This window comes from Musa acuminata, chromosome BXJ1-10 (genome assembly GCF_036884655.1).
Source record: "Musa acuminata AAA Group cultivar baxijiao chromosome BXJ1-10, Cavendish_Baxijiao_AAA, whole genome shotgun sequence".
Taxonomy (NCBI): Eukaryota; Viridiplantae; Streptophyta; class Magnoliopsida; order Zingiberales; family Musaceae; genus Musa; species Musa acuminata.
The window spans coordinates 28,893,061-28,919,462 of record NC_088336.1 but is presented as its reverse complement, the minus strand read 5'-3'; the positions used below and the strand labels follow the sequence as shown (position 1 = coordinate 28,919,462).

The 26,402-nt window shown below is 41.8% G+C and overlaps 4 protein-coding genes, 1 long non-coding RNA gene and 1 other non-coding gene across 9 annotated transcripts; 5 read left to right on the top strand and 1 right to left on the bottom strand.

Annotated features, from left to right (window-relative positions):
• The first annotated feature begins 968 nt into the window (after positions 1 to 968).
• On the top strand, positions 969 to 3,258 carry LOC103968820 (uncharacterized). The gene is made up of 3 exons (XR_010480734.1): positions 969 to 1,270; positions 2,050 to 2,701; positions 2,935 to 3,258. It is a non-coding gene; the product is annotated as an uncharacterized LOC103968820 (long non-coding RNA).
• A 2,265-nt stretch (positions 3,259 to 5,523) lies between these two features.
• On the top strand, positions 5,524 to 8,574 carry LOC135596003 (FRIGIDA-like protein 4a). The gene is made up of 3 exons (XM_065087628.1): positions 5,524 to 6,442; positions 7,566 to 7,741; positions 7,859 to 8,574. The coding sequence occupies exons 1-3, from the start codon at positions 5,581 to 5,583 to the stop codon at positions 8,378 to 8,380; spliced, it is 1,560 nt and encodes a 519-aa protein (XP_064943700.1). The 5' UTR covers positions 5,524 to 5,580; the 3' UTR covers positions 8,381 to 8,574.
• Positions 8,575 to 9,048: 474 nt separating this feature from the next.
• Positions 9,049 to 13,687, top strand: LOC103968817 (MAR-binding filament-like protein 1-1). The gene is made up of 4 exons (XM_009382142.3): positions 9,049 to 9,640; positions 10,687 to 10,820; positions 10,930 to 11,070; positions 11,707 to 13,687. The coding sequence occupies exons 1-4, from the start codon at positions 9,376 to 9,378 to the stop codon at positions 13,423 to 13,425; spliced, it is 2,259 nt and encodes a 752-aa protein (XP_009380417.2). The 5' UTR covers positions 9,049 to 9,375; the 3' UTR covers positions 13,426 to 13,687.
• An 800-nt stretch (positions 13,688 to 14,487) lies between these two features.
• On the bottom strand, positions 14,488 to 14,560 carry TRNAK-UUU (transfer RNA lysine (anticodon UUU)). Its single transcript has one exon. It is a non-coding gene; the product is annotated as a tRNA-Lys (tRNA).
• Positions 14,561 to 14,669: 109 nt separating this feature from the next.
• On the top strand, positions 14,670 to 19,438 carry LOC135596002 (ruBisCO large subunit-binding protein subunit alpha-like). Of its 2 annotated transcripts, XM_065087626.1 has the most exons (9): positions 14,670 to 14,820; positions 14,908 to 15,082; positions 15,777 to 15,898; positions 15,986 to 16,193; positions 16,272 to 16,417; positions 16,486 to 16,792; positions 17,612 to 17,862; positions 18,140 to 18,340; positions 18,815 to 19,438. In XM_065087626.1, exons 1-9 carry the CDS (start codon positions 14,764 to 14,766, stop codon positions 19,100 to 19,102), a joined length of 1,755 nt encoding a protein of 584 aa, XP_064943698.1. In that variant the 5' UTR covers positions 14,670 to 14,763; the 3' UTR covers positions 19,103 to 19,438. The 2 variants fall into 2 exon arrangements, with proteins under 2 accessions (XP_064943698.1, XP_064943699.1); XM_065087627.1 differs by lacking the exon at positions 16,486 to 16,792 and having other exon boundaries at positions 17,608 to 17,862.
• A 651-nt stretch (positions 19,439 to 20,089) lies between these two features.
• LOC103968816 (protein SUPPRESSOR OF FRI 4) lies at positions 20,090 to 26,309 on the top strand. Of its 3 annotated transcripts, none has more exons than XR_001976080.2 (7): positions 20,090 to 20,421; positions 21,198 to 21,295; positions 22,668 to 22,794; positions 22,927 to 23,351; positions 24,667 to 24,824; positions 24,938 to 25,632; positions 25,771 to 26,309. XR_001976080.2 is itself a non-coding variant. In XM_009382141.3 (7 exons), the coding sequence occupies exons 1-7, from the start codon at positions 20,231 to 20,233 to the stop codon at positions 25,840 to 25,842; spliced, it is 1,125 nt and encodes a 374-aa protein (XP_009380416.2). In that variant the 5' UTR covers positions 20,091 to 20,230; the 3' UTR covers positions 25,843 to 26,309. The 3 variants fall into 3 exon arrangements, 2 of the variants coding, with proteins under 2 accessions (XP_018675485.2, XP_009380416.2); XM_009382141.3 differs by having other exon boundaries at positions 20,091 to 20,421; positions 24,938 to 24,991; XM_018819940.2 differs by having other exon boundaries at positions 24,938 to 26,309.
• The last annotated feature ends 93 nt before the right edge of the window (positions 26,310 to 26,402 follow it).

The window sequence follows — 26,402 nt, the reverse complement described above, 5'->3', positions numbered from 1 at the left end:
CTTTTGGAGACATTTGATGGGTATTCAAATGAATATCCAAAATAATTTTTTCCTACCAAATCAATCATTGTTACAAACGATTTTTTCTGTAACACATACCAATCGACCAAACTATTATAAAGTCGATTCAGGATGAATACTACCACAAAGATATTATATATTTGAACAAAACATTAACTATGCCGACATGAGCCATATGTAAATGCATGAAAAGCGAGATCGAAGCTACTTTGCTCACATGGGGAGGATCACCATGGCCACTTACTCATGTCAATACTATAGACCCTGAGCAAGGACAGTACTAAAATTCAAGTCATGTAAGGTTCTCTTGTTTCATCTTTGTAGGTTATGGAAATGATATTATCGATGATCATCATAACGATCATTTTCTTCTCCATCCTCATCTAATCCAAAGAAAGATTGCATTGCCCTCATCATTATACAAACTTCTTCCTCCTTCTATGGGGAATGGATCCCTTAGCCTTATGTATAAAAAGAGAAGAACAACACGACGACGATAAAAATTAATGATTGCGAGGATTATCGAACAAAACTATCTAATTATATCTACTGGACGATGGAATCGATTATGACGACCGGATGCACGATTGGCTTAAAAAAAATAAAAAAAACCTTGGGAACCATTTATTTTCCTTTTAAAGAGCTTTGTTTAGGCAGGTTGGCGATGGCGTCATTAATCGCACTCTCGCAGCCATAAAAGCCTCTTTTTTTTTTTTTCTTTTCCCGACCAAAATGGTTTGCGAGGAGAAACAGAACCAACCAACCAACCAACAAACGCACACATGATATGTTGCTAATCATTGCCGTCATCCAGTACTGGTCACCGAAAGCAACGGGGACCAGAACAGAAAGTTCCACTCTCGCGGTGGGGCCTCCCCGGTTTCCCATCTTGCGGCGGGACCCGCTGTTTGAGAACTAATCCACCGTCCGGTGAAGATCGAAGGACTCCGAAGCCATCCGTCCCGCCATCATCCTCCTCTATCAGGGAGAGTTCGTTCTTGGAAGCGATCGGGAGAACGGCCCGTAAAGCGTCGTCGGCCTCGCCTCTCGTTTCAGCCCTTGATCTCGTGCTCCCGACGCCGACATTTCCGGGTGGCCGTACCTCCCGGTTGCTCGTCGATGCGAGGAAGACCTTCCCTCGTGAATCGATCGGGAGATCCTTCGGGTCGCCGTACCTCCTGGTTGCTCGTCGATGCGAGGAAGACCTTCCCTCGTCTAATCTCGAATCAATCGGGAGATCGTTTTCCAGGTCCTCGTCTCTTTGGCTCTTCATCTTCCTTTCTTTTTCTTCGTAAACGTCGTGGACTTTTTAGGGGGGCCCTAATTTGTCGTGATAGAGTGTGGATGAGGAATTTTACTGCACTTCGATGGGTTCCGAATCAGATTTCTATGGAACTTGGACCTCCATTTTGATTTGATATGTTCTCTTTTATATGGTTTTAGTGCGCGATTTAGGTATCCTGTGTTTGATTTGGGTATCCCTCGCCGTCCTTTGCTACCTTTGGTGTTTTTATTTGCGTTCGGATACTAATGTGTCAATGCATCCGATTCTTCTGAGATGGAATTACGGGAGGGCGTTGTTTGGAAATGTATCAGATGAAATAGCAATTCACTGGCATGAAACGAGAACCTGAATCATATGAGTATGCACTTCGCACTTTAAGATTTTTCGTCATGAGAAGGATAATTTTATTGTTCTTGTTGTAATTAATTCTTTCTCTAGTAGATCCCAGCCACTGCCAATAGGTTGCGTTCTATCATTAAGATCAGCGTATCTAAAATCAAATCCCCAAAATAAATTCACTTGCGCATCATGAGATAGTCAGCTTAAAATCTAGAAAATTTTGCGACCATCATCAATTCTATGATTTGAAGTTACATCGGAGAATACATTCCCGGTTTGCCAGTCCATTTTGGTTTCAGATCTTCTTATATTAGTCGCTTATATTTCAGTGTCAATCATGCTCTGGCTTAAAAGTCACCTATATTTCATTGTGGTTTTTTCCGATGAACATTTCCATAATGCAGGGAAGGGGCAATCCGCACGCATGTTGGGAGCCAAACAGTAATTATCATAAAGATTATGGGTTGCAGAAGGAACCACCGGCAGCCCAGATGAGCGGAAGCTCCAATTATATTTTCTGCGGAAGGAGGAGGAATTTTCTTCTTCGGCTTCAGGGTATAGCAAAGGTGTCTCACTTTTGGTCCTAGCCTTGGGTGACGAATAAAAATCGATGAGAGTTTCTCCCTGGGATCAATCCCGATTGGTGGAACAAGAAGTTAATCCTGAATTCCCGCTGGCTTCCCGAAACGAGCACGTCTCCCATGGATGTTCTTCCTTTGTCTGCTTTGGCCGTGCCTCCTCGGGAGTGAATGGAACATCTCCTCCCAAAGTTGGTCCGGTCCACCATTACGAAACTCCGCTCGATTCTTCGACTACTAACAGTTGCAAGGAATCCGCAACCGAGGATGTGGTTGTTGAGGGTGACAGAAAGATATGTCGTAAGAGCAGCCTGAAGAAGCAGTTCACAGATCACTCTGCTTCAGATGCTGAAGCTGTTGGTACGAATGGTTCTTCAAGAGAAGTACCAGGTAGCACATCCGGGTTTACGAAAAGGAAGCTGCAGTGGTCTGATGCATGCGGAAAGGAGCTTGTCGAAATTAAGGAGTTTGAGCTCAGGTATCGTGCCATGTGAATTCCGAGAAAATATTATATACTCCATCTGTCCATCGGTAAGAGAAAAGATGAACCATAATTATTGCTTTATATGGGTCATGATGATTTCCAGAACTTTGGAAATCGAGTGTTTCTTTCTTTACGGGGGCATTTCTATCGTCTTCATTTCTCTTCCTAGATTTCATATCTATGGTAATGGAAACGTTTGAGTTTTAATTGTTAATTTGATATTGCAGTGACGATGACGTATCAGACGATGAATTCGGACACGACGGTGACAGATGCCAATGTCATGTACAGTAGATCTCATCTTCATCGTGGACGAAAGGACTCGCACTATCGGGCGATGATGACGATCTCCTGCGGGGCGTTTGTAAAATCTGACTAGTGTTTTGTTGGCCATTCGTGGCCTCTCCGCTAGACTTGCATGCGTGTGGGACTGCTGTTGTACTAATAGGCTATTGTTGGGATCAGGGAGAAATTTGCTATGTATATTCTTTTCTTTTCTTTTCGATGAATGAATTATTTGGCATCCCTTTATTTAATTTTCTTTTGGAGTACCGGGAAGATGTGGAGCAAAGTAGTATTTTTACCTGATTCGATTATTCCGGATGACGTATTTGGACCATGCTCTTTCTGAGGCGCGTGCTATGAAACTGTGTGTCATGTGGGATGGTTAGGTGAGATGACATGCGATGGGAGCTTTGCAAGTCTTCACATCGAAGCAGAACAGTTTTCAGTCGTAAAAATGTGACATTTTTTCTTGCAGCAATATCTACAAGTTTCCACGCAATAAGAGCACACGGGAAGCTGGCCGCCGTGAGTCGAAAATGTTGACCAGCTGTGTGCTTTACACTAACTCTCTGCTTTTATTAATGCTGACCAGTTGGAATGCTTTAGGTTCATTAATGTTCGGGTCTATACCAATTACTACTATTTGGTGGGATCGAAAGGACTGTCATGCAGCGACGGCAGAAAATGGCACTGCCTCACTATGACATCGCACCACATCAGACATTCGCCTTGTCATCCGCTACGACGTACGGTTTACCCGAACATATGTGTGCTACCACCCAAACGACTATGCAGCCGGTGCGAGGAAGAAGAAGAAGAAGAAGATGATCCTCGCCAACCAGACGCAAAAATGTGTGATTCAATGTGTGCAAATGACGATGGGTAAGTAGACCCAAGGTAGGACTAGGAATTTGACTTGTCGACCGGTGAACTGATCCGATATCATAATAAAATGTCTGGTTTGCGTATTAGTTCAAGCAAGTCGTTCTTGAACGTGGAGTCTCATGTTTTACTTGTCAGAGGGATACGTACATATACTATTACAACGTATGTAATTAATCTCACCGAACATCCAAGGCTTGCCGCATCTCTATAAACAGGGTCACACGCACAGACCAAACACCCTCATCCGTCTTCCCAGCGGCTCAGCAGGGCAGCACCATGGATTACCGGCTGCATGACCTCCGGAGGCAGAGATCCTGCGCGTGTCCACCTCTCCACTTCGGAAGCTGGTGCAACAGCCGGTGTGGGACTGCCGACTTCAACCGGACGTTCGCGGATGACTATAACGATGAGCTCGATCCACTCAATTACCGGCCAGCCCGCTCGAGATTGCGCGGGCTGTGGAGGAGGATCGTGAGGGGGCCAAGGAGGATCTTTATAAGCTCCGGAAATCCGATGCATGTCTCCTACGATCCGTATACTTATGCGCAGAATTTTGATGAAGGATCTGCATCGGTCGAACCCGACAATTTATGGCGATCCTTCTCGGCGAGGTTTGCCGCCCCATCGAGGACGACGCGAAGAGTGGGATGATTTCCACACCATTCTCCTGTGGCGCTGTCGTACCGACAAGCAACTACCGTTCGTTTCTTGAATGCAGTCTGCCCTGTGTGTGTGTGTATCTCTCTATCTCTAACCCCTCCGTCCCGAGCATCGAGCAACCTAATTAAGGTTAATTACATTGCAGATGTGTTGGGTTCTTAATCATGAAGTTGTTTTCTGTTCTCTTTCCGCTTGTTTTATGTTTTCCGGTGGTCGAAGCTGTCTGTCCTCTACTTTCTCCGTGGATGAGCTGGTTTTTGTTCTTCTGACTCCTCGGTTTTCATTTGAACAGCATGCCACTTTTGACCTACGTTGCTCATTAATAATAATAATAATAATAATAATAATAATAATAATAATAATAATAATCGACAGAGACAGACCTAACTGCTGATTTCATCTTCACCAAACCAAGTGAGGATTCGGGGGAAAGATCTACTCTATGTCCCATTCGAGTTCCCACCCCCCGGTCACCTGTGAGTTCAGACTAGGCAAGACAAAGAAAACGACCAAGGCAGAGGCTATTGGTTGGTCCAGCAGCATACCATTCTTCTTCGCCGGAAAGGCCTCTTCTTGGTTGGTTTCCATTCTACCAGAGTCGAGGACCCTTTCCGTCAGCAAAGCGCAAGGTATCATTCTTCTTCCCCGGAAAGGCCTCTTCTTGGTTTGTTTCCATGCTGCCAGAGTCGAGGACCCTTTCCGTCAGCAAAGCGCAAGGTATCTCTTCCGGCCTCCTCACGCTTTGCTTTATGCTGTCCTTACATACTCATCACACGTACAATAAACCAAGTTGCGTGACGCGAAACCTCCTGTCCTGGTTTGGCTACCCAAACTTTGGTTCGGGGACGGGGAGAGCCAATGGACCGTGGGCCACGGGTCCTTGAAACTATCATGGCAGGCTCGATCCGGTCCACTCTTATGCAGTACTGGGCCGGAACCCTCCCAACCCGTCATCCTTCCTTGCGAGCCAGTGAAATACCCCCGCTGGGTGATAAGCCCTTCCCTTTCTCTCTCTCTCGACGCTTCTCGTCTTCACTGCGTTGATGGCGGCTGCCGAGGAATCCCCCGCCGACGATCGAATCCAGAAGTTCCTCGACGATCTGGAATCGCAGCACGCGCTTCTCTCCAACTGCACCCTCCTCTGGAAGTCCCTCGCTGAACACTTCTCCTCCCTCCGCCAAGCCCTCGCCCTCCGGTCCCAATCCCTCGACGCCCACCTCCAGGCTCTCGAATCCAACACGCAGAAGTCCCTCGACTCCCTCGCACTGCGAGATTCCTCCCTCCCCGACCGCGAGTCAGCCGCCGCCGCCGCCCTCCACGACCGCCGTGACGCCGCCCTAGCCGAGATCCAGCGCTCCGATGCCCCCACCGCCGACCTCCGCGGCCTCCTCCGCTGGTATGCCCGCCGCATGGACTCCCCCGGCCTGTGGCGCTTCGTGGTGTCGCGCCGCAAGGATCTCCACGCGCTCCGGAGGGAGGTCCCTGACGCTGTGGCGGCATCGTTGGACCCCGCGAGGCTGGTGGTCGACGCTTCGGAGGACTTCCTGAATCACCACGCCGACGACGGCGGCGCCGACCGAAATTGGGCGCTGGGGATGCTTCTCCGGTCGCTGCTCATCTCGGAGGGCGGTAAGGCTCCGGAGGTCGCGGAGAGCATGAGGGAGAAGGCGGCGGCGGTGGCCGAGGCGTGGAAGGAGAAGTTCAGCACAAAGGAGGAAGGGGGAGAAGGAGGAGGAGGAACCATGGGTGGTTCAGAGGCGCAAATATTTCTGCAGATGGTGGTGGCTTTTGGTCTGAGATCACGATTCGAAGAAGGCTTCCTGAAGAAGCTCGTTCTGGAGCATGCTTCCAGGAAAGACATGGCTAAACTCGCTGCTGCATTAGGGCTCGGGGAGCAATTGGCAGGTAAGGTTACTTCTTTTGCTTCTTAAGTGTTCTAAGACTAACCTAGGTGAGGAAGATTCTGTCACAGAGAATTCTATAGTTCAATGTTGTCATTGCCTTGCACCACGATTACTACTAATTGTCATTGCTTTTGATCTTCTCGACAACCGATGTCAACATGAGAAACTAATTACCATCACTAGCTACTTCGAATAGGAAATGAACATTCATATCCTCGTTACTTAGATTGGAGCTCTTAATTTTCTTATGCTGAAACATGATCCAGTGTCCAATAAGTAATCTAACTAGAATTATGCACTCTGCCTAGCCATGCCTGCAAAAGTAGCAAAGGATTAGTGTTATAAATCGTAATATGATTTTGATATGTTGGACTTTCAAACATATGCTTTGGTCTTTCAAAAAATCTAGTGCTTTGCCCTCAAAGAATTTAATTTTCTGTTCCAGAATTGAAACTTGGGATAGACTGACCAGGGAGTAATTTTGGCACCTCTACCATCTGAAGATCGTATCTGCACTAATAAAAACAAAACGAAAGAGAAAAAATGAAAATATAATATGGTTGGAAGTCATAAGAGCAGAAAGAAATGATAGAGGAAAACAAGAGAAAACTATTCCGACAGAAAAAGAAAAGAAAGGGTCACAGTAAGTAAATATTAAGCAGGGGACATACCTCAAGGAAAACAGAACTTATATTTTATCCATCTTTTCTTTATTTGGCTTTGTTCTGTCGCTAATGTTACAAGAAGCTTTCAGGAGATGAAACACAAAGAAGTTGCCTTTTCAGTTAGGAATGTTTTGGCAGCATCACCCATTTGTTGCTTATTAGCCTGATTCATTTCTGTATTGCCACAGAAGTAAAAGCTTTATTCTTGCTGCATCATATTATTAGTAAGACCGCATCTGGCCTCACGTTAGTGGGCGCTTTATTCACTACGATTGTCCTTCTAATAAGGCGGCATATATTGACCTTCTTGCTATCTCGTATTAGCAGGAGCTCTGCGCCCTAGGTTATCTCTTTATTATATTTATTTGTAAAACTTTTTAAAAACATTCAAACAGGCGCACTTCCTTTTTCTCTTGTAGAAGAAAAATAAGAATTGAAGCTTTGTGTTACACATCGCAGATGTAATAGATGAGTTGGTAAAGACCGGCAAGGAGATCGAGGCTGTATATTTTGTTCATGAATCTGGCTTGACTGAGCGTTTCCCCCCTGATTCTCTCCTCAAGTTCTATCTCCAAGCCTCTAGGAAAAAAGCCAATTCCATATCGAAAAATGGGAACAATTCAATCGCTGCGAAGGTATATTATCTAAAGAAGTTATTTTGTTCCATGAATTGCTCGTTTAGATTTTTGTTCTCGTTGATGGTACAAGGTTAATCATGTGCCCTTAGTAAACAAAATGTATTTTTTATTCAGGAAGAGTCCAGCAATATGGAGATTAATGCTCTTAAATCCATCATCAAGTGTGTTGAGACTTGCAAACTTGGGTCAAAGTTCAATGTTGATGGTCTGAAGAAAAGGCTTGCAGAGATGGAAAAGATCAAAGCAGAAAGAAAGAGAAGCGCAGTCGCCAACAGACCCCAGGGCAAGAGATTAAGAGCAGCAGCTGGAGCAACCCCAATTCTGCGTCCTGCCAAAGCAGCTAGGGGCCCGAACAAACCTTATGCGCCATACGGTCAGAACCCACCAGCTGTGTCTCATATTCCAGCAACTCGCCATGTTTACAGTTATCCTGGTCAGGGTGGGTTTGATGGCCTTGCTTCTGCACAATACGGTGCTCCTCGTAGCCAGAGTCCTGCCACCGTGCCCCAGCAGTATTATGCTCATGATGATATGGGTGCACTACGAGCGGGAATGCATCACGGCGGTCCTTCCATTACTTATGGTGGATATGACTACACTGCACCTGCTCCGACACAGCAATCACGCCCACATTAGTGTTTGAGGAATTTTCTTTGTTGAGTGGGTCCAATGCATCTAGATTCTGGTCTGACGTTTTGCTCTCAGCTCTATGTTTCCATGTCAGCTTGTTATCATAAGTTTACAGGAGATATTCGTGGTGGTATAATTTGTGACTGCTCTGGTGCAAGTTAACAATCATAATACTCGTCTAGGGGAGCCTAATTAATGCAGCTGGGATGCATAGATCGACTTTTTTTCTGGTTGAGATCAAAAGCTGCACTTGCTTTAACCTTTGCCCATGTAACAGGTTTATCATGGAAAGCAGGTCAGTTACCTTCTGGATCTAGTTGTTCTAGGTTTTTGTGGAAGTAGAACATGAATTTTGCAATCTCCCTTGGTTTTATTAGCTTATATTGGTGGTTAATGCATATGGCTTTGTCATGTCAAGAAATGATGCGTGGTAGAGAAAATGATCTTTTTATGCAATCAACTAAGGATGTTCTATGAAATTTTTTTGAACTCCGTTATTGGTTTTTCTTCGTAAATTTATTTTTTTAATATCATTTTAAAATGGTTAATCAAGAGGCCCGTCAACACTAAAAGGTGTTATCATCCAAGAAACTTGAAACCGCATCACCCTGTTTCTGTTAGTGTTTCTGCGATCATAGTGGTCGATAGAAAGGGACGGTGAGTGAGAGACACCATCACGGCCCGCCCTTTGCTGCGTGAAACGCCGACGAGAATTGCGTGTACCGAGGGAGACCACCGACGGTGACCGTCTGTAAGATCAGAGCAATTGTTGGGCGTGGCGTTCTGGGGAATACGACCAACGCAAGGGGCACTTGTCTCCGTTCGAAGGGGTATCGGTGTCTTCTGGTGTTATTTGGGGAGGCCACTCCGCCTCGACAAAATCCGAAGAGATAACCGAAACCAAATCCCCGCATAAAGAAAGGGAAGGGAGGACCGGCTCCAGCCTACGGGCCGGTCGGAATCGGATTAACCTCGGTCCAAAGGCAGGGAAAGCCACAACGATGGGGCTTCTCGTGGGAAGCCCCAGCTTCTTGCGGACTCCCCACTCCTCCTTTCCCTTCTCCAACCCTTTGTCGTCTTCAGTGCGCTCTTCGCAGAGGAAAGCTGCGAGGACGCGATCACTGCTGGCTACGTGTTGTGTAAATGGGGAGAGCCATGTCGGTGCCGTAGTTACTCCTCCTAGAAGGGCGCTTCTCCTTGCGGGCATCTCAGCTCTTCCCTTCTTGACACTTGGAGCAATGGCTGCCGACGTTGTGGTTGTCCAAGGTCAGTGGTTCCCACTTATGGTAACCTAGGCTTATCATTTCTTGCCTTCTTGGATTGCTTTTTGTTGTCATTTCTTGCCTTCTTGGATTGATTCTTGTTATCATTTCTTGCCTTATTTGTCAAATTGCTTGCGTTGGGACTAATTAGGTCGGTCAATTTAGTTGTTAATGTTCACGAAAGATTTGTCTGTCTAATTTCTGTAAGCCCATGGTTCGTTCCTGAGTTAAAAATGGTCCACATTTTCCTTTTTTGATGAAATGCGTGGAATGGGTGTTCAAGCTTTCTAGGCTTGTAAATTCACACAGTCAGATTCTGGCACTTCTACGTTATTATTGTTTCATACATGAATTTAATGCTGTTATCCGACCATTTATGTTTCTCCTTATGTTCAGTGCTAGATTGACTGATTGAACAATCACCCTAGTTTCTTCAGTGATTGTATGGCTATTCCTTATTAGTTATATCATTTCCACTGATTTCTTGTCTCAATAAATTCTTCTGTGCTCCAAAATTACAATGACACATGACCGCATCAACAAATGAGACCAAAATGTTATTTGGGGAACTAGACATTGTTGTCTTCGTTGCTTTCCATAACCGAGGAACCAATCTACGTACTAGCAAATTTATTGAGGGGTGGTATTTGATTTGGTATAACTATCTTGCATCCTAACTAAGGAGAAAGTAGTTGTGTGATTAACCAGCTCATATATACTATAAATTATGAAGTAGATCTCCAAAGTCCAAACTTCATAGAAATGGAAACTATAGTCTCCTGGTCCACTGATATCTCGTTGAGGGCCTTGAAACTCTTTTATAAAAATTGGAAAACCTTACTACTAGAACTTGCAGTCTCTTCATGTGATCAGAAACACTTAATGGCTGTATTTTATGCCCTGTTTTTGGTGCTATTAGTTGCCGTTTCTAATAACAAATGGTTATGGAGACCTTTCATTTTGATACCCACTGTGAAGCAAAATTGACATTGTTTCATAAGTATGGATTTGTCTTATGGTCACTTACTAATATTTTCATCGTGGCTTCAGATAAACAAGATGCCAAAAAACCATATGATCAAGATGTCATAGTCACAGAAAAACAAGATGACATAAAGCCAGAGATACAAGATCTTCAAGATAGTGCGCTGCAAGATTCATCTCAAGAGCCCAACCAATTTGAGGTGATCCTTGAAGTTGCTATTTTAGTTTCAAACCAGCCAATATTTTGGTACCATTCTTCTGTTATAATTTTACTTGTTTTCACCTTATATGGGTCCCATTTGTATCCAGCAAGCAAATCTACAAAATGCACCAGCAAACTCTTCAATTTCTTTACAAAATGGGGTTGGCATAATTGGGTCAGGTGTTCTTGGTGCATTATATGCAACATCTCAGAAAGAAAAGACAGCTACCAAATCCACCTTGGAATCTGTATGTCTCTCAACCTGTTTACATAGGTTTTTTTAACATATTTGGTGATCATAAATCATGATTTGGTTGCATTCACTTTTGTGTCTTTCTTTATTCTTTCTTGACCTAAAGGATGCGTATATGCATGGCAGATGACATTTTCGAATGCAATTTTGCTTGTATCATCTGATCGCATATTGTCATACCTATTGAGCGACTATCGAATTCCTCAAGTTAATGCTTTCTTTAGTAACATTTTAATCTTTCCTCCTTATTCATGTTATGGTTTGTAGGAGTGCCTGTGACTTCTGAAAATCATGCAAACTTCAGTATCTTCAGTGTAGGTGCATCCTGTGTTTCACGAGTCTTCAAGACTTTTCTGAAGTAATAAAGTGCCTTTATTTTTATCACAAGTAGAAATGCTCAGTTCATATGCTAAGGGTAGCCTGAAAACTAAAACTGATCTTTTTTTGATGATGTGGATGCAGTCAGTGATTTTGAAATATATTATCTGTTATCAGAATCCAACAACTTTATTATTATACTGTTTATAGTTATACTTATGCATGACACATTGGGTGCAGGACAATGTAAGTAGTACATGATTAAAAATTGTTTCATTCTATGTATTCACTTGTGTTATAACTGTCAATGCAGCTGGAAAGCAAGCTGAATGAAAAGGAAGCAGTGATGTTTATGATGAAGGAGAACTTTGAGAAAATGCTACAGAGGGAGCAGGAAGAAAAAAAGAAACAAGAGAGAAAGTTTGAGGAAGCCGAAACTTCTCTGCTAAATCAACTGGCTTCGACAAGTGAGACTAAAGCAGCTTTGCTTCAAGAGCTACAAAATGAGAGTAAACTAGTTGAAGAGCTTAGAGCACAAATAAGTCAACTTGAGAGCAGTATTACAAGAATCGCTGCAGAAAAAAATATGCTTGAGGCTGAATTTAAAGAAAAGGTGGACAATGTTGATGTGCTACGAGATAGAGTAGTCCTGCTTGGTTTGCAGATAAATGACACGGAGAAGAACATTGAAAGTCTCAAAGTATCCCTTTCTGAAAATGAATCAGAATGTAAGAAGTTGAGCTCCAATGTTGAACAGTTAAGGAATGAGCTTGCCCTTGCAAATTCAACTATTCAACAGTTGAAAGAGGAGTTACTTGGAACTAAAGCAGAATTAAATTCAAAGATATCTTTAATTGATTCTCTTAATGAAAAGATTCAGTCGTTAAGCTCAGAGAAAGACAACTGTGTGCAGAGAATTAAGGATCTCATGAAAGACTATGATCATTTGAAAACCTCTTCTGATAGAAGAGCTGCCCATGATGCCGAACTCTTATCCAAGAAAGAGGACCAAATTCGTGATATTGAAGAAAAGCTTGAGCTTGCAATAGCTGAAGGGAGGGACAATCATGCAATTATTGCTGAGCTGAGAAAAGAAAAGGATGATCTCAAAGCATTGCTGGAAAGAGAAGCAAGTTCTGTGAAAATTTTGAAAGGTGAGTTGCAGTCTACCCAAGAAGCACTGGGAGCTTCTAAGTTTGAAGCTTCCAATCTGTCCAAAGATCTCGATGAGGCTAGAGGTTCATATGAGAAACTAATGACTGAGGTTTCAAAGATTCAGGATGATTTTAGTGAAACGAAGAATACATTAGCTGGTAGCCTTGAAGAGGCTAAGTCTAATGCAAAATTTCTTTCTGTTGAATTAATCTCAGTGAAGGCAGTCCTAAAGAAAACCAATGAAGAACTCGACATAACGTCCAAGGAATTGAAAAATGCTGTGGCTGATCATGAGAACTTGAAGAAGGAATTGGTGGAAACCTATAAAAGGCTAGAGGCTGCCATGCATGAAGTGAACGAAGAAAGGAAGGTAGTTTCTACTTTGAACAGAGAGCTTGATGTGTTGGGAAATCAAATTCTGACCGACACAGAAGCACGAAGATCTCTTGAAACAGATCTGGATGAGGCTACCAAATCACTTGACGAGATGAATGAGAGTGCATTATTGCTGTCAAAAGAACTAGAGAGCAGTAATTCTAGAAACGTTAGCCTCGAAGCAGAGAAAGAGATGCTGCTCAAATCTCTCACGGAGCAAAAGAAAGTCACAAAAGAAGCCCAGGAAAATATTGAAGATGCTCAGAACCTTGTTATGAGGCTTGGAGGTGACAAGGAGAACTTAGAGAAGAGGGCTAAGAAGTTTGGAGAGGAATTAGCATCTGCAAAGGGTGAGATACTACGGTTGAGGAGGCAGATCAGTGTTGGGAAGGAATCTGTAGACGAGCTTGAGCTCCACCCAAAGGCCAATGAAGCTGCTGCAGGCGCTCCTTTTTCAGTAAGAAAGACTGCTAATAGGAGAAGAAAGAGAAGAAATACATGAGAAGTTTTTCAAATGAGGATGAAATGCAGAATGAGAATACGTTTCTTTTGCATATTTTACCACCTCTTTCAGTTTCAGTAGTCATACCTTTGCGGCCATGTGCATGAGCAGCGTCGTCCTTGAAGAGTCATGTTATTCTCAAGAGAACTTCTCTCTGTAAAGAGCCAGTTGTTGCCTGCTGCGTGCCATTTTCCCTGTATTTGCGCCAAGCGGATGCTAGTTCTGAGAAGAACCACTTTAAAGCCACATTGTTTTGTATAGATGAAGCTTGAACTACGAAAAGGTGGTGTTTTGAAATGTTGTATCTGGCACCGGAGAAATGCATACGACCAGAAATCAAGGGCAGACTCCATGGTGGAGCCCGCTCGCATGCCACCCCCAGCCCGGACGAGCTTAGCTTGAGCGTGGAGGAGAGTAAACGGAACGGGTTGAGACTTCAACGAAGCTGAAGCAGCCTCTCCTGGCATACATACTTAGCAACTTCAACTCTAGTCATGCGAGGCCGGAGAGGCAATGCATTTCGTTCTCTCTCTAGCCACCACCACCTCCTCCGTGTATAGAACAACCCGAGTCCTCACAATCAGCAGCAGCAGCATATGAGCCTCCTACATGACCTTTCCATCGATTCACTTAAGAGAATTACAGTAACAAGGGAGAATATTTCCTTGGTTTTGGGCTATGGTAATGTTGTCTTGTTTCTCCATCTCCTGCTGCGACTGTTGAGAATTACAGTCACCTTAGTTTCTTTTTCTTTATTTGATGTCTTTTTTCTCTTATATCCTATGCCCATCACGATTGTTCATCATCTCTATTCTATATGTCCTTTTTTTATCTTGTTGCGAGGGTCTTATTTCATTTCGCGTGGTTCACTCTATCATGTTGTGAGATTTCATTGTCTTTGTGTGATCAAATGTCAAAGAAAAAAAAAGAGATATAGAAAAGACCGATGAATATTTACAGTAAAAATAAGTACATCAAATAAGAAAAAAAAAAAAGACCTTTAAAGAAAGTCAGAAAAGAATATTACGGAAAACAGAAAACGGAAAACAAAAAAACAAACACCGCCGTCTGTGGGAATCGAACCCACGACCACGTGGTTAAAAGCCACGCGCTCTACCGGCTGAGCTAAGACGGCGTTGTTAGTGGTTGTACTTTCAAATTTTAGAAATGGTAAAGCTATTTCGACGGAGCAACAGTGAAACCCCCTTCCGCTAGATCAAAGAAAGCCGTGCATCGGACGGACGAAATCAATCGATCATGTACAGAACGAAAGCCGCCTTCCGCTACAAGTAAAACCCCAATCCTGCAATAAACCCTCGCCTCCCTTTCCCTCCACGGATGTCGACTTTCTCCTCGTCTTCGACCCTCTTCTCCCCCAAAGCGCCCCCTCTTGCTGTGAGATTCTCCCTGCTCCCATTATCGTTATAAAATTTCTTTTTTTCTTGGCTTTGCTTGAAAATTTCTCGTTGGTTCTCGTTGCAGAGAATTTCGGACCTTACAAGGGTTCATTTTTTGTCCAAAAATACGTCGTTTCGGAGGAATTTCGTCGTAAGGGCGGGCCCGAAAAGGATAAGTTTCGACAAGGATTGCAGAAGGGCGTTGGTCGCCGGGATCGATAAGCTCGCCGATGCTGTTTCTGTTACCTTGGGACCCAGAGGTATTGCTTCTGGTTCCTGCAGATTGTCCCCTGAATCCTCTCGAATGCGGTTTTCCGTTGTCATGTAGCAGCTTCTCGTGTGTTTTCTGGATTTTGGTCGGCCTTCTGGATATGTGTTGCACTGCCTTCGTGTTTTTCCTTGATTTCGTTCCTTGTGGATTTGGTCGATTGCTTGTTGTTTTGTACCTGCCCGTAGGAATGGTTTTTCCTACACTTGGGGGGAATTTTTTTGGATAAAATTAATCTCCATGATTTTTATTCGCATTTTGAACTTTAATATTGGAACTCATATACATGGCATTATGTCAGATGTAGATCTTGATGGCTGTTTTTTCGATCAATATGCATAATGTATATTTTGTAGTAACTTCTGCTGCAATCTAATTGTGCAAAGCGATGCATATGTGGGTACAAATTTGGTAGTCACTTCACTTCGGTAAAAGTAGCAATCTATCAATTCTATTGGCAACTTATCATGCAGCATCCACTTGATGTCTGATAGAGTACAGAACTGCGACAACCCTAGTTCATAGTCTAGTTCTGTCATTTCTCTTTTATCATCGGAATACCTAGATAAGCTGACTTCCTGAGTCTTGCTTATGCATACTAAAACCTGTTGTTCCAAAATGGTCTCTTCTAGAAAGATATGATTACTATTGGCAAAGAATCAAATGGTTTGAGATCATACATGCAGGGCGTAATGTTGTTCTTGATGAGTCAGAAGTTCCAAAAGTAATAAATGATGGCGTCACAATTGCTCGGGCCATTGAACTTTCGGATGGAATTGAAAATGCTGGTGCCATGTTAATCCAAGAGGTCATATATTTGCTCAGGTCTAAGTACTTTCTATGGGCTTGAATTTTTTTGAGGTTGTTTTATCATCAACTGAACCATCTGAAACAGGTGGCATGCAAGACTAATGACTCTGCTGGTGATGGCACCACAACAGCAATTGTTTTGGCTCGAGAAATCATCAAGTTGGGCATGTTGGCCGTGGTGTCTGGGGCTAACCCAGTTTCTTTAAAGAAAGGTATTGATAAAACAGTTCATGAACTAATCCAAGTTTTGAGGAGTGAATGCATTCCTGTAAATGGAAGGGAGGATATAAAAGGTAACTTTTTGTTTGTCTGAATTTCTTTAGGCAGGGGTCCCTAATATTAACTTCTTAAGTAGACTTCTCTGTATTCAGCTGTAGCTGCAATATCTGCTGGAAATGATGACTTCATCGGAGATCTTATGGCCACTGCTATAGGAAAAATTGGTCCTGATGGAGTAATTTTAATCGAGTCATCAACATCTTTTGATACGACAATCGAAGTTCAGGAAGGAATGAAGGTAATTGAATAACCTCATAGTTTTTTTTCTTGATTTACATGCCATTAAATTCTACTTAATATTTGCAGATAGACAAGGGTTATATGTCACCACACTTCATAACAAACCAGGATAAATCAATTGTTGAGTTTGAGAATGCTAAAGTTCTTGTAACCGATCAAAAGGTGACTAATGTGAGAGACATCGTGCCACTGTTGGAGAAAGCCACTCAACTTCGTGTTCCGTTGCTAATTATTGCTGAAGACATCTCAAGTGAAGTGCTCGCAACATTGGTCCTTAACAAACTTCAAGGCATATTAAATGTTGCGGCCATCAAATGCCCTGGATTTGGGGAAGGCAAGAAGGCCCCCCTGCAAGATATTGCTCTCATGACAGGTTAGCATCTATACAGGTTCTCTATTTTATTGTTTGAACTAGGGTTTTGAATACCGGTCGGTATCAGCGCATCGAGCTCTGCTCGGTACGACATGTATCGGTATATACCGTCGGTATGCTTGTGCGTACCGATGGTACACCCTAAAACCTTAAAAATACCTTCACCTACCACGTTAGGGCATACCAATTGGTATGCCTCGGTAACGGTCAAAATCCGGGGTGGTACCGGTCGGTATACCTCGGTATCGGTTAAAACATTGGTACTGCCCGGTAGAGGATGGTCTGCGTACCAGTATCCTCTCGGACCGGGACATACCGCCCGTACCGAGTGGTACACATCGAAAATTGAGAACCATTGTTTGAACAATGCATTTTTTTTTTTGTTAATTTCAAATGCAGAGAAGTATAGATGGTCAAATATAGAAACAAAGAAGTTGGCATATTTTTTATTTGTGGAGTAATTTCTGACAACTTGGAAGAATGTGCAGTTTTTTATTTTTAGAACAAATATGGAACTTGTTTAGCTAGAATCATCATTGATGGACCAATTGTTTGCTATATTGGCTTTGGTAAATATTGAAGATGTTGATTGACATTCACTGTCCATTAGAAATTTTTTAACTATTAATTGTACCTTGCCTGTGGTGTGGATTTGAATTAGTTTGTTGCTTCTTGCAATTGTCTTATATATTGCCATTATTTTTGTTTGTTTTGTTCACTGTGGTTATGTGATTGTCCAACTGGTATTGCATGATACCAGGCCTCATGAGATGTTCAAAGTTTAGATCTTACTTCTGCTTATATGTTTGCAAAAGACAGGTGCAGATTTTCTTGCTAGTGACCTAGGCTTGATGCTTCGAGATGTAACTTCAGACCAACTAGGTATCGCACGGAAGGTGACTATAACAAGTAATTCAACAACGATTGTTGCTGATCCATCTATGAAAGCTGAGATACAGGCAAGAATTTCACAGATAAAGAAAGATCTGACTGAAGTAGATAGCTCCTACCTACGAAAGAAGCTGTCTGAGAGGATAGCAAAACTTTCAAGTGGCTTTGCTGTCATCAAGGTATGCTGTTTCTTTTCAACTTAAGACTCTGAGTGTGACATGGAGAACATAATTACGCCATATGTTGTCTTTCAAAACCAGCAATTTGCGACCATCTAAATATATCTGGTGAGCTAAAAAGAAAACTCTAGCCAGCTCTAGGTCTCGATTGATACCTTCTGGTATATGTCCATGCCAAACATGGCACCATGAACCTATTAAGAGACTTCAATTTTAGCTGTAGTGATGCTTGTTAGGCTGTTGTTGTATATTCTGAAGAAATGCAAATGATGTTCAGGTAGGGGGGTTAACTGAAGCTGAACTCGAGGACAGGAAACTTAGAATGGAGGATGCAAAGAATGCAACTTTTGCTGCCATGGATGAGGGTATAGCACCAGGAGGCGGGGCAACATACGTGCAATTATCAAAGCATATTTCCACCATATCGGATCTGTTTGAAGACCCAGAAGAGAAGATTGGTGCTGAGATTGTTGGAAAGGTCTGGTTCTTGTTTCTTAATTCTGCGGTATCTCCTGTTTTCATTTGCTAAAGGTATTTGGCTTGAGGAATAATTCAGCTACTGTTTCATGAGTCTGCAGCATCTTCTGCTATGTCGTCTTCCTATAAAGTGATAATTTAGACCTTCACTTCTGCTATACTTGCTGAATCATCTACTGCATAGACCAAAAAAATGTAAATATAGGTTTTTACCAAGGAAGAAGTTCACTTTGCAATTTTAAAGAAATAAATATGTAAATGTGACTGAAACTTTGACAGGTTTTTAGAAAGTTTTATGTCAAGCATCAAATGTCTAGTTTATATAAGAGTCTTTGGTTTTATCACATCACTGAGAGTGATTCATATTTGCTCTCTCAACTCATAACATTAAATGTTTATGCTTTAACAAAATTATCATAGTATTCCTTGGAAAGGAATCATTCTTCTAACCGAAATGTATTCAATGAACTTTCAGGCACTTCTTGTACCGGCTTATTTGATAGCCCAAAATGCAGGGGTCGACGGTTCCATTGTGGTGGAAAAACTTCTTGATAGCGATTGGAGAAATGGTTACAATGCAATGACCAATGAGTTTGAGGATCTTCTTAAATCAGGTGTGGTGGATCCATGCAGAGTTTCGAGATGTGCTCTTCAGAACGCTGCATCGGTAGCTGGAGTTGTGCTATTGTCCCAAGCTGTCATGGTTGACAAAAGAAGAAAGCCCAAGCCTGCTGTTCCTCTGGTTCCTGGAATTTCTCCGTAGCTGCAGAGTGGTCTGAAACCGAGAGGCAGCTCCTGAACCGGTCGAAGGCTGCAGTTCCTTTCCGCCATGACGACAACTTGCTGCTTTTTAAGAGCACAACAATAGTGTCGAAAACATGCCTAGTCCAGTAGCAAGCCCTCCAATGTTCTTGCTGCGTCTCAAATGGCTCCGGCTTAGGCACGGTTGCTATTATTATTATTATTACTTTTTAGGCATAATTTAGATTGCTGATGAGGCCCGTGTTAACTGTTCTTGGTATGTATTTATGTATTACTATGCTGCTAAATTTCCTGATGGAAAACCATTATCTTCTGTTAAAAGTTAGCAATCTTTATACGGAACCATTTTTTTAGGCGTAATTTAGATCGCTCAAGTTAGCAATCATTTACATTCTACACACGAGACTGCGCCTGAATGGACAAAGGACTACCGTCTCATCTCAGCTCATCCACGAGTTCTGCGATACCATAAACCCCATACGGATGCAGACTCATCCCACCCGAATGCACAGGTTTTCGCGGCAAAACAATGTTCTTTGTCCTTCTATCTCCCACCGATCATACGTTTCGCTTCACGACCAAATTGGAGACGATAATCTAATCAAGACTTCCCAAACAAAATTTGTCACCACTACGAACTGCAAGGAATCCGTGCAAACCCTAGCAGACCGCCAACAATCGACATGAAATAGGAAAGAAACCAAGTCTCTTTCGTACCCCAGAAATTTCCACTGCTTGCTGCAGAATCAAAGTCTTACCACGAAGCCGAAGCTCGAAGAATCAAGAAGAGACGGAGAGACAGAGATCGGACTGGAGACCCAAGTCTTGCGGGACGCGAATCCGCGAAGAAAAAGGTTTCCGCTGGGTTGTACGAAACGTTACCAAATCCGCATCAACATCGGATTCGGATGTTCACATATCTCAAAGCATGAAGGGCGGGATCCTACCGCAGAAAACTAGTATGCCGCCGCGTTTTCCCTAATTTAGTCACATTGCGGACTGTCATTGCCTCTCCCTCCCTTTTAGTTTCTCTCTGATCTGCCGGTTCCAAAACCCTAATCTCCGAAAGCCCCGGCACCGATCGAAGAGGAGAGAGAGAGAGAGAGAGAGAGAGTTAAGGGCCACGGCGATGGGGAAGAAGAAGAAGCGCCCTTCGAAGGTGTGGTGCTACTACTGCGATCGGGAGTTCGACGATGAGAAGATCCTTGTCCAGCACCAGAAGGCCAAGCACTTCAAGTGTCATGTCTGCCACAAGAAGCTCTCCACCGCTGGCGGCATGGCCATCCACGTCCTCCAGGTCCACAAGGAGACCGTCACCAAGTACCCCTTCCTCCTCCAATCCCGCAACCTCTTCTAAAAACCCTAAACCTTTTCTTAATCGATATCACTATGCTTGCATAGTCTTGTTTTCTGCATACGATGGCGAACTCGATTTATGCCCCCGATCTATGGCTAATGAATGGTATCTGGGTTATTGATCCTCTTTGATGTCGAATGATTTTGTAGTTGTTGTCATCGTTTTCTTTTCTTGTTTTTTTGGGATCAAATCCTGATGAGAGAAATTCCATTTTCCTCTGTGCCTTTTAGTTGATAACTATAATCCTGATGAATCAGTGGTGTTTTTCGGAAATATAGGATTCACGTTATTTTGATAATATTTTTTCATGATCGTCGAACCCAAAAAAGAGATTGGATGAACCGTTTGTAATTAGGATTCAATCCATTGACCATCTCAGTTCCTTTAGATGCATGCCTGTTAAACTTTTCTCTGCCATTATGATTTTTTTTGTTTTGTTTATTAAACCTAGATTCAGAATAGATGAATTTTATGCTTTCTGCACGTGAATTGGTCTTGTTGACTGACCAGACCTTATGATTGATCTTGAACAACAATTGAGGATCATAACTTTAGTGTATTAGGTTACTAGTTCGTTTCTAATGTGTGTTCTATACTATAGATCATGATAAGCGTGTTTCTTGGTTGTCTCACCAGTGGATCTCTGTCATTTTATTGAGTCTTTTTCATTGTGTGAATTACATTTTCATCCCTGCGTTCTTCTTGGTTGGTACTCTGAATTTCAATTGTCTTCATTCAGAGTTCCCAATGCTAAGCCTGACAGAGAATCAACGGAGATTGAGATTTACGGAATGCAAGGAATTCCTCCTGATATCTTAGCAGCACACTATGGAGAGGGTAATATTATTAAATGTTCAAATAAGTGTAGATATTTTCTTTTTTTATATATTTTATATAGTGTTTTTAATTTGTTCTAACATGTAATATCTGTCGATGCCATTTGGGTGTTTAAAAAATTTATGTGTTCATTATCCTCACTATGTGGGTTTTATGTTGATTTGCCATTTTCTTGACATTAAGGCTTTTAAATGCTGTATCTCTCATCTTGTATATACTAGAGACTCTCTTCATAGAACTTGCTATGATCAGTTGCATAGCGGATAACGACCAAAAAGAGGAGCTAAGAATTAGGAACCTGCAGGTCCCTTAGTTCAGAAATTTAGTTGTACTCTTCTTTTCAGCTTGAAAATGGTGATCCCTTCTATTTCCTGAGGAATTCTCTTGGCTGTTTGCTTCTGCTGAAATAAATTTGATGGGCTTTCTTTGCAAGCTGTCTCGCTCTATACTGTTCAGGCTTGCAGATTATTTTTTCCCTGTATAATAAGCTGAATTTTAGACTTTTTTTTCTTGTTACAGGATAGTAAGAATCTATCACTTGGATTGCACTTGTTTGTGTGATCTATAGGTGATCTTCATTTTCACTCAACATTTGACCGTTTGGATTTCTGTCCATTGATGTTGCTCAAGTCTCAGAGCTTACTGTTTTTGGCAAACATTGATTTATATCAATTGCCCTACATAACTCCAGAATTGTATCATTTGGATCTGTTGAGATCACCATTATCTTTTGTGGATAATATATTTCTCTTTGTACCACGATCTTCTTTAAATAATATTGCTGTCTTTTGAAACTATAAATACTTTTAATAAGATACAAAGCCTTGCACTCCGAAACCATTAATACTTCGAATATCTAAGTCTTTCTCTCTGAAACCATCTACAATTTAGATATGATAGAGTGTTGCTCGACCAAATCAACCCTTGATTAGGCTATGCAAAAATGAGATTGCATATTTTAGAGTCACCTGCTGGGATGTGCTTTGGCTAGGGTAACATTGGAATACGTATTTTGTCATGTCCCCCAGCATGTGCTTGCAGGACATGATGTAATGGAAACATGTGAGCCGTTGTCTGGAAATAATCCATTATCTGTAGATAATCCAAATGATGTGATTGTCGGATGACATAATTTTATCAATTGAAAGTAATGCTTTTGCTAAATAACTCTTACTTTCCTGTTACATGAGGTATTAAACTTTACAGAGGAAAAATCAAATGACTCAATCTTGTTTAACTCAAGCATATCTAAGTATACCATTAATATATGTCCATAGGCACAGATGTGTGTGTCATTTTCCATCTTTGGGGTGCATGTTTTTTAGTGATGCACAATGTTGCCTCAATCATTCTTTATAAAATTTTGGTGCAGATGAAGAGGCACCAGTAAAGACAGCCAAACTGGAAGTTGCATCCACTGGGCTCGTTGGTGGAGTGGTTCCTGGTCCAGTGGGGGTCAGATTTCCTCCCTCATCAGCATATGGTGCAGTTCCACCAGTGTACGTCACTGTTGCTTTGTTGGTTATACGGAGAAGAGTTATCATCTTGGGATTTTTGTGCTTCTTAATAATGCCACTTCTAATTTATTCATATAGCACATTCTCTCTCATGATATATTTCTTTTTAATCAGATACAATCCTGCAATTCCGGTGATGCCTCCAACATGGCCTATTCCAGCTGCTCGACCGCAGCCTTGGTTTCGATCTCCAATGGCTGTTCCAGTTCCTCCTGCACCTGTTTTGGCACCACAACAGCCATTATTTCCTGTCCAGAATGTTACAAGTCCCATGACCTCCACTTCTGCCCCTGGACTTCAATCACCACTTCAAACTGGTCCACCTGGCCTGCCCTCATCTGCACCACCTGTAATATCCCAACCACTATTTCCGATCAGCAGTCCAGCTGGTGCACCTCCTCAGAGTTCTCCATTTTTGGCAACATCTTCACCTGCAATCGTTTCGTCAAGTTCCCCAACAATGTTCAAAGGTGTAGCTGATGCAAAGTCTGTTTTAAATACTACCCTAGCAAGTGGTTATGTGGCTCCAAATGTTCCAGGTGCATTTTTTCACGTTGTAGTTTTGAGTTTGATAATGCCTGATTACTTTTCTAGAATCTTTTACAACATATGGTACTTATTTAAATATGTGCCACATGTGAAGATATTGCCCTAAAATGCAGATAGACCTAATTAGTTATATGTTTCTTCTAAATATTCCTCATTGGAAGCAATAAGAGGAGTTTCTTAATGATGAATGATATGTATGACACCTAGATTGTTTTTTACCTACTTATCCATTATGTTTTCTCAACGTGTCTTTAAATAAAATAGCAATAGTTTTCTAAAGAATAAAACTTCATTTGCATTTGAATTAGCTTCTGAAGCTAGCAAATTATCCTTATGAAGGAGATGATAATTGAAGTTTGTATGTCAAACCATTTAAATTTTTTTTGCTTTTTTTAGCAAATGGAAGCATATTCTTGAGGTGAAGTAGGACATTTTGCTGATAAAATTTAGCCAAAAAGTTCATAAAAGGAGTAAAAATAGAAAACACCAGAAGTATCTCCCAAACGTCAGATGATTCGTCATCCATATTAGATTGAGACCCTTAGGAATTGTGAAGGTATCCTTGTCATGAGGGCACATTTCATCTGACCTAGTCCTCACGAAGTCTTGAATGATGGAACTTCCAAATCTTCATTTAGATTTAAGGGTATGCATCCACTTATATTGAGTTTGCTCCAAAAGGATATATATTGTTGATATGGGAAACAACCTGTACAGTTTGAAACCAGTACTTGGTGGTTCTGTAAAGACATAAGCATTTGGAATTGGCAAAGCTTGTAGTGATAAAATGTAACATCTCTAATCACTGAAGTCGGAGCAAATTATGTGGAGCTTAGATATATTGCTCTTTTTGCTCATTGTCCGAGTTACTACTTCAAAAGTATAGTTCCTTTGTCAGACTAATTGATTCTCATCTTTTAATACCGAAAGCCTGGATTTCCTTTTAGCCTGGATTCCTTGATATTGTTTCTTTTGCTCATCAGATTATGAAATGAATGGTTGCGTTTTTATCATCTTTGTGAGAAGAATGAATAGTTAAAGGGAAGTAATTTTTCTGGAGTAGTTGTCATACCCTTTCCACCGATTGAACTATTTTGCATTGATGTTGTACCTTGAACCTATGCCAGCAAGATCTAATGACACTGCTAAAACTTTTGCAGTTCTGTATATTGTATATATGAACCTTACCTAGAAGGGAAAAGCCTAGGTTGATATATTGAATATATATACTCCAAAATTATTTGGAATTATGTCAGGCTACATCATCTCTTAGACTAAGTAAATGCTCTGTCCTATCTTTTTCAGGTGGTACATCATATGCAAACTCACATATGTATGCATCTGGTCCAAACACTGAGAATCCTTCAATTGGACCTCCGCCTGTAATATCCAACAAGCCACCTCCTTCCCATCCTACCACAAATGAGGTCTACTTGTTATGGGATGATGAAGCAATGTCAATGGTGTGTTTTCTAATCCTAGCATTTGTTGTTTTTTTTTTGGGTTGGACCTTTTTCTTCACGTTTTGTTACTGAAGACCTCTCTCTTTTATTGTCCATGGCTCCATATCATGCAGGAGGAAAGAAGAATTTCTCTAGCAACATATCAGGTGCATGATGAAACTAGCCAGGTAAGTTGTTACCACCTTTTATTTACTCATTCAAATGGATATGCAACTTGGTTGCAAATCCGGATAGGTAGGAGAAAAGGAAAGAAATAATTTCAGATCTCTTGTGCTATATTTTAATGTAGTTAATATTTGATTACTCCTTCTGAATGTTTATAATATAGTATATTGTGGAATAAGTGCATTTGTGGCTCTTCTGAGTTTTACAACTAGGCCTTCTATCCAATTAATTTGAAGTTATGACGCTTTGGTTGTTGGGAAAATGGATATTCTTCTTAATCATTTTTGAGGGGGTGTGTTGGGGGGTAGGGGAGGATATCCAAGTTATGACACTTGGATATTCTTCCAAGTAGGTATTTACATTGTTTTTGCTGCTAGTTAGTGCTACAAATCTGATGAGTTTGTGCTGCAAATGACTCGATGGTTCTCTCAACCTAGCATCAGGCCCATGCAAAAATGTATGTATTGTGTTCTGATTAAGTTTTGAGTTTATTTTTACATGGTAATTATTCTCCCTATTGCTTCTTAATGAGTGTTGGGCTTTGAGTGGAACCTGAATATATGCCAGCAGGCTTTTACCAATCAATACGTAGCATTTCTTGTTATCTGTTTTTGATCACAGTGTGGGACCAGAGTTGATACAGGTCAGCTTTCATTCAGAAGCAAGTTTGCTACCTCTTGTGCAGTTGGATAAATTATGCATGAAAGAGTAACAATTATCTTCTGGATGAGCAGTATTAGTTGATCTGATTTATTTTGTTCTTGTGGTGTGTTAAAAACAGATGAACTCCATTGATGCAGCCATAGACAGAAGGATATCCGAGAGCCGGCTTGCTGGCCGTATGCCATTCTAGTATCCGGCAGGCATGCTGGAAGTGAAGTCGGAAGGATTCGATGATCATCAAGGAGCAGTTTCTTTTGGAATTATGCAGTGGTAAATCGATAGTGACAATACTTGAGAAGCCTGGTTGAGTTTGTTATTGCAGCAGTGGGTGGGTCGTGCAATCGGAGATGGTAGACCATTTTATGGGGTGAACTTGACAAATTGGCTGTCAAGGTTGCTAAACAGTCGTGTTGGGTTCCAAGTAGGGTGATCCAATCTTAATGTAATTTATTTTACAATCATTATAATCTGATTGTCTTGTCATAAAAAACCGTGGATTAGACAATTCGAATGGTGTATTGGGAGGAAATCGAATGGGTAGCGACCCGATGCTAATCTGGTGGTGGTGGTTTGTGATAACACTTTAACCCTATGTATGTGGAATTCCTCTGTATGCAAATGCACAAATGATAAAAGAGTAATGTTGGACCTTTTCCATGTTATAAATCTTGAAAACTCTGTCAAGCATTTTGTTCACTTCATCCTGATCAGCACACTAATTTTCTCTTTTCATCTTTCTTCTCCTTAGCA

Excerpts from the sequence above, each read along its gene's own strand:
- LOC135596003 (XM_065087628.1), top strand. The coding sequence starts at position 5,581 with ATGGCGGCTGCCGAGGAATCCCCCGCCGACGATCGAATCCAGAAGTTC. Across the intron at positions 6,443-7,565 it reads GCTCGGGGAGCAATTGGCAG|ATGTAATAGATGAGTTGGTA; the intron begins GTAAGGTTACTT and ends TACACATCGCAG. Across the intron at positions 7,742-7,858 it reads ACAATTCAATCGCTGCGAAG|GAAGAGTCCAGCAATATGGA; the intron begins GTATATTATCTA and ends TTTTTTATTCAG.
- LOC103968817 (XM_009382142.3), top strand. The coding sequence starts at position 9,376 with ATGGGGCTTCTCGTGGGAAGCCCCAGCTTCTTGCGGACTCCCCACTCC. Across the intron at positions 9,641-10,686 it reads CGACGTTGTGGTTGTCCAAG|ATAAACAAGATGCCAAAAAA; the intron begins GTCAGTGGTTCC and ends TCGTGGCTTCAG. Across the intron at positions 11,071-11,706 it reads CCAAATCCACCTTGGAATCT|CTGGAAAGCAAGCTGAATGA; the intron begins GTATGTCTCTCA and ends CTGTCAATGCAG.
- LOC135596002 (XM_065087626.1), top strand. The coding sequence starts at position 14,764 with ATGTCGACTTTCTCCTCGTCTTCGACCCTCTTCTCCCCCAAAGCGCCC. Across the intron at positions 15,899-15,985 it reads GTGCCATGTTAATCCAAGAG|GTGGCATGCAAGACTAATGA; the intron begins GTCATATATTTG and ends CATCTGAAACAG. Across the intron at positions 16,194-16,271 it reads TGGAAGGGAGGATATAAAAG|CTGTAGCTGCAATATCTGCT; the intron begins GTAACTTTTTGT and ends CTCTGTATTCAG.
- LOC103968816 (XM_018819940.2), top strand. The coding sequence starts at position 20,231 with ATGGGGAAGAAGAAGAAGCGCCCTTCGAAGGTGTGGTGCTACTACTGC. Across the intron at positions 20,422-21,197 it reads CACAAGGAGACCGTCACCAA|AGTTCCCAATGCTAAGCCTG; the intron begins GTACCCCTTCCT and ends GTCTTCATTCAG. Across the intron at positions 24,825-24,937 it reads ATGATGAAGCAATGTCAATG|GAGGAAAGAAGAATTTCTCT; the intron begins GTGTGTTTTCTA and ends CATATCATGCAG.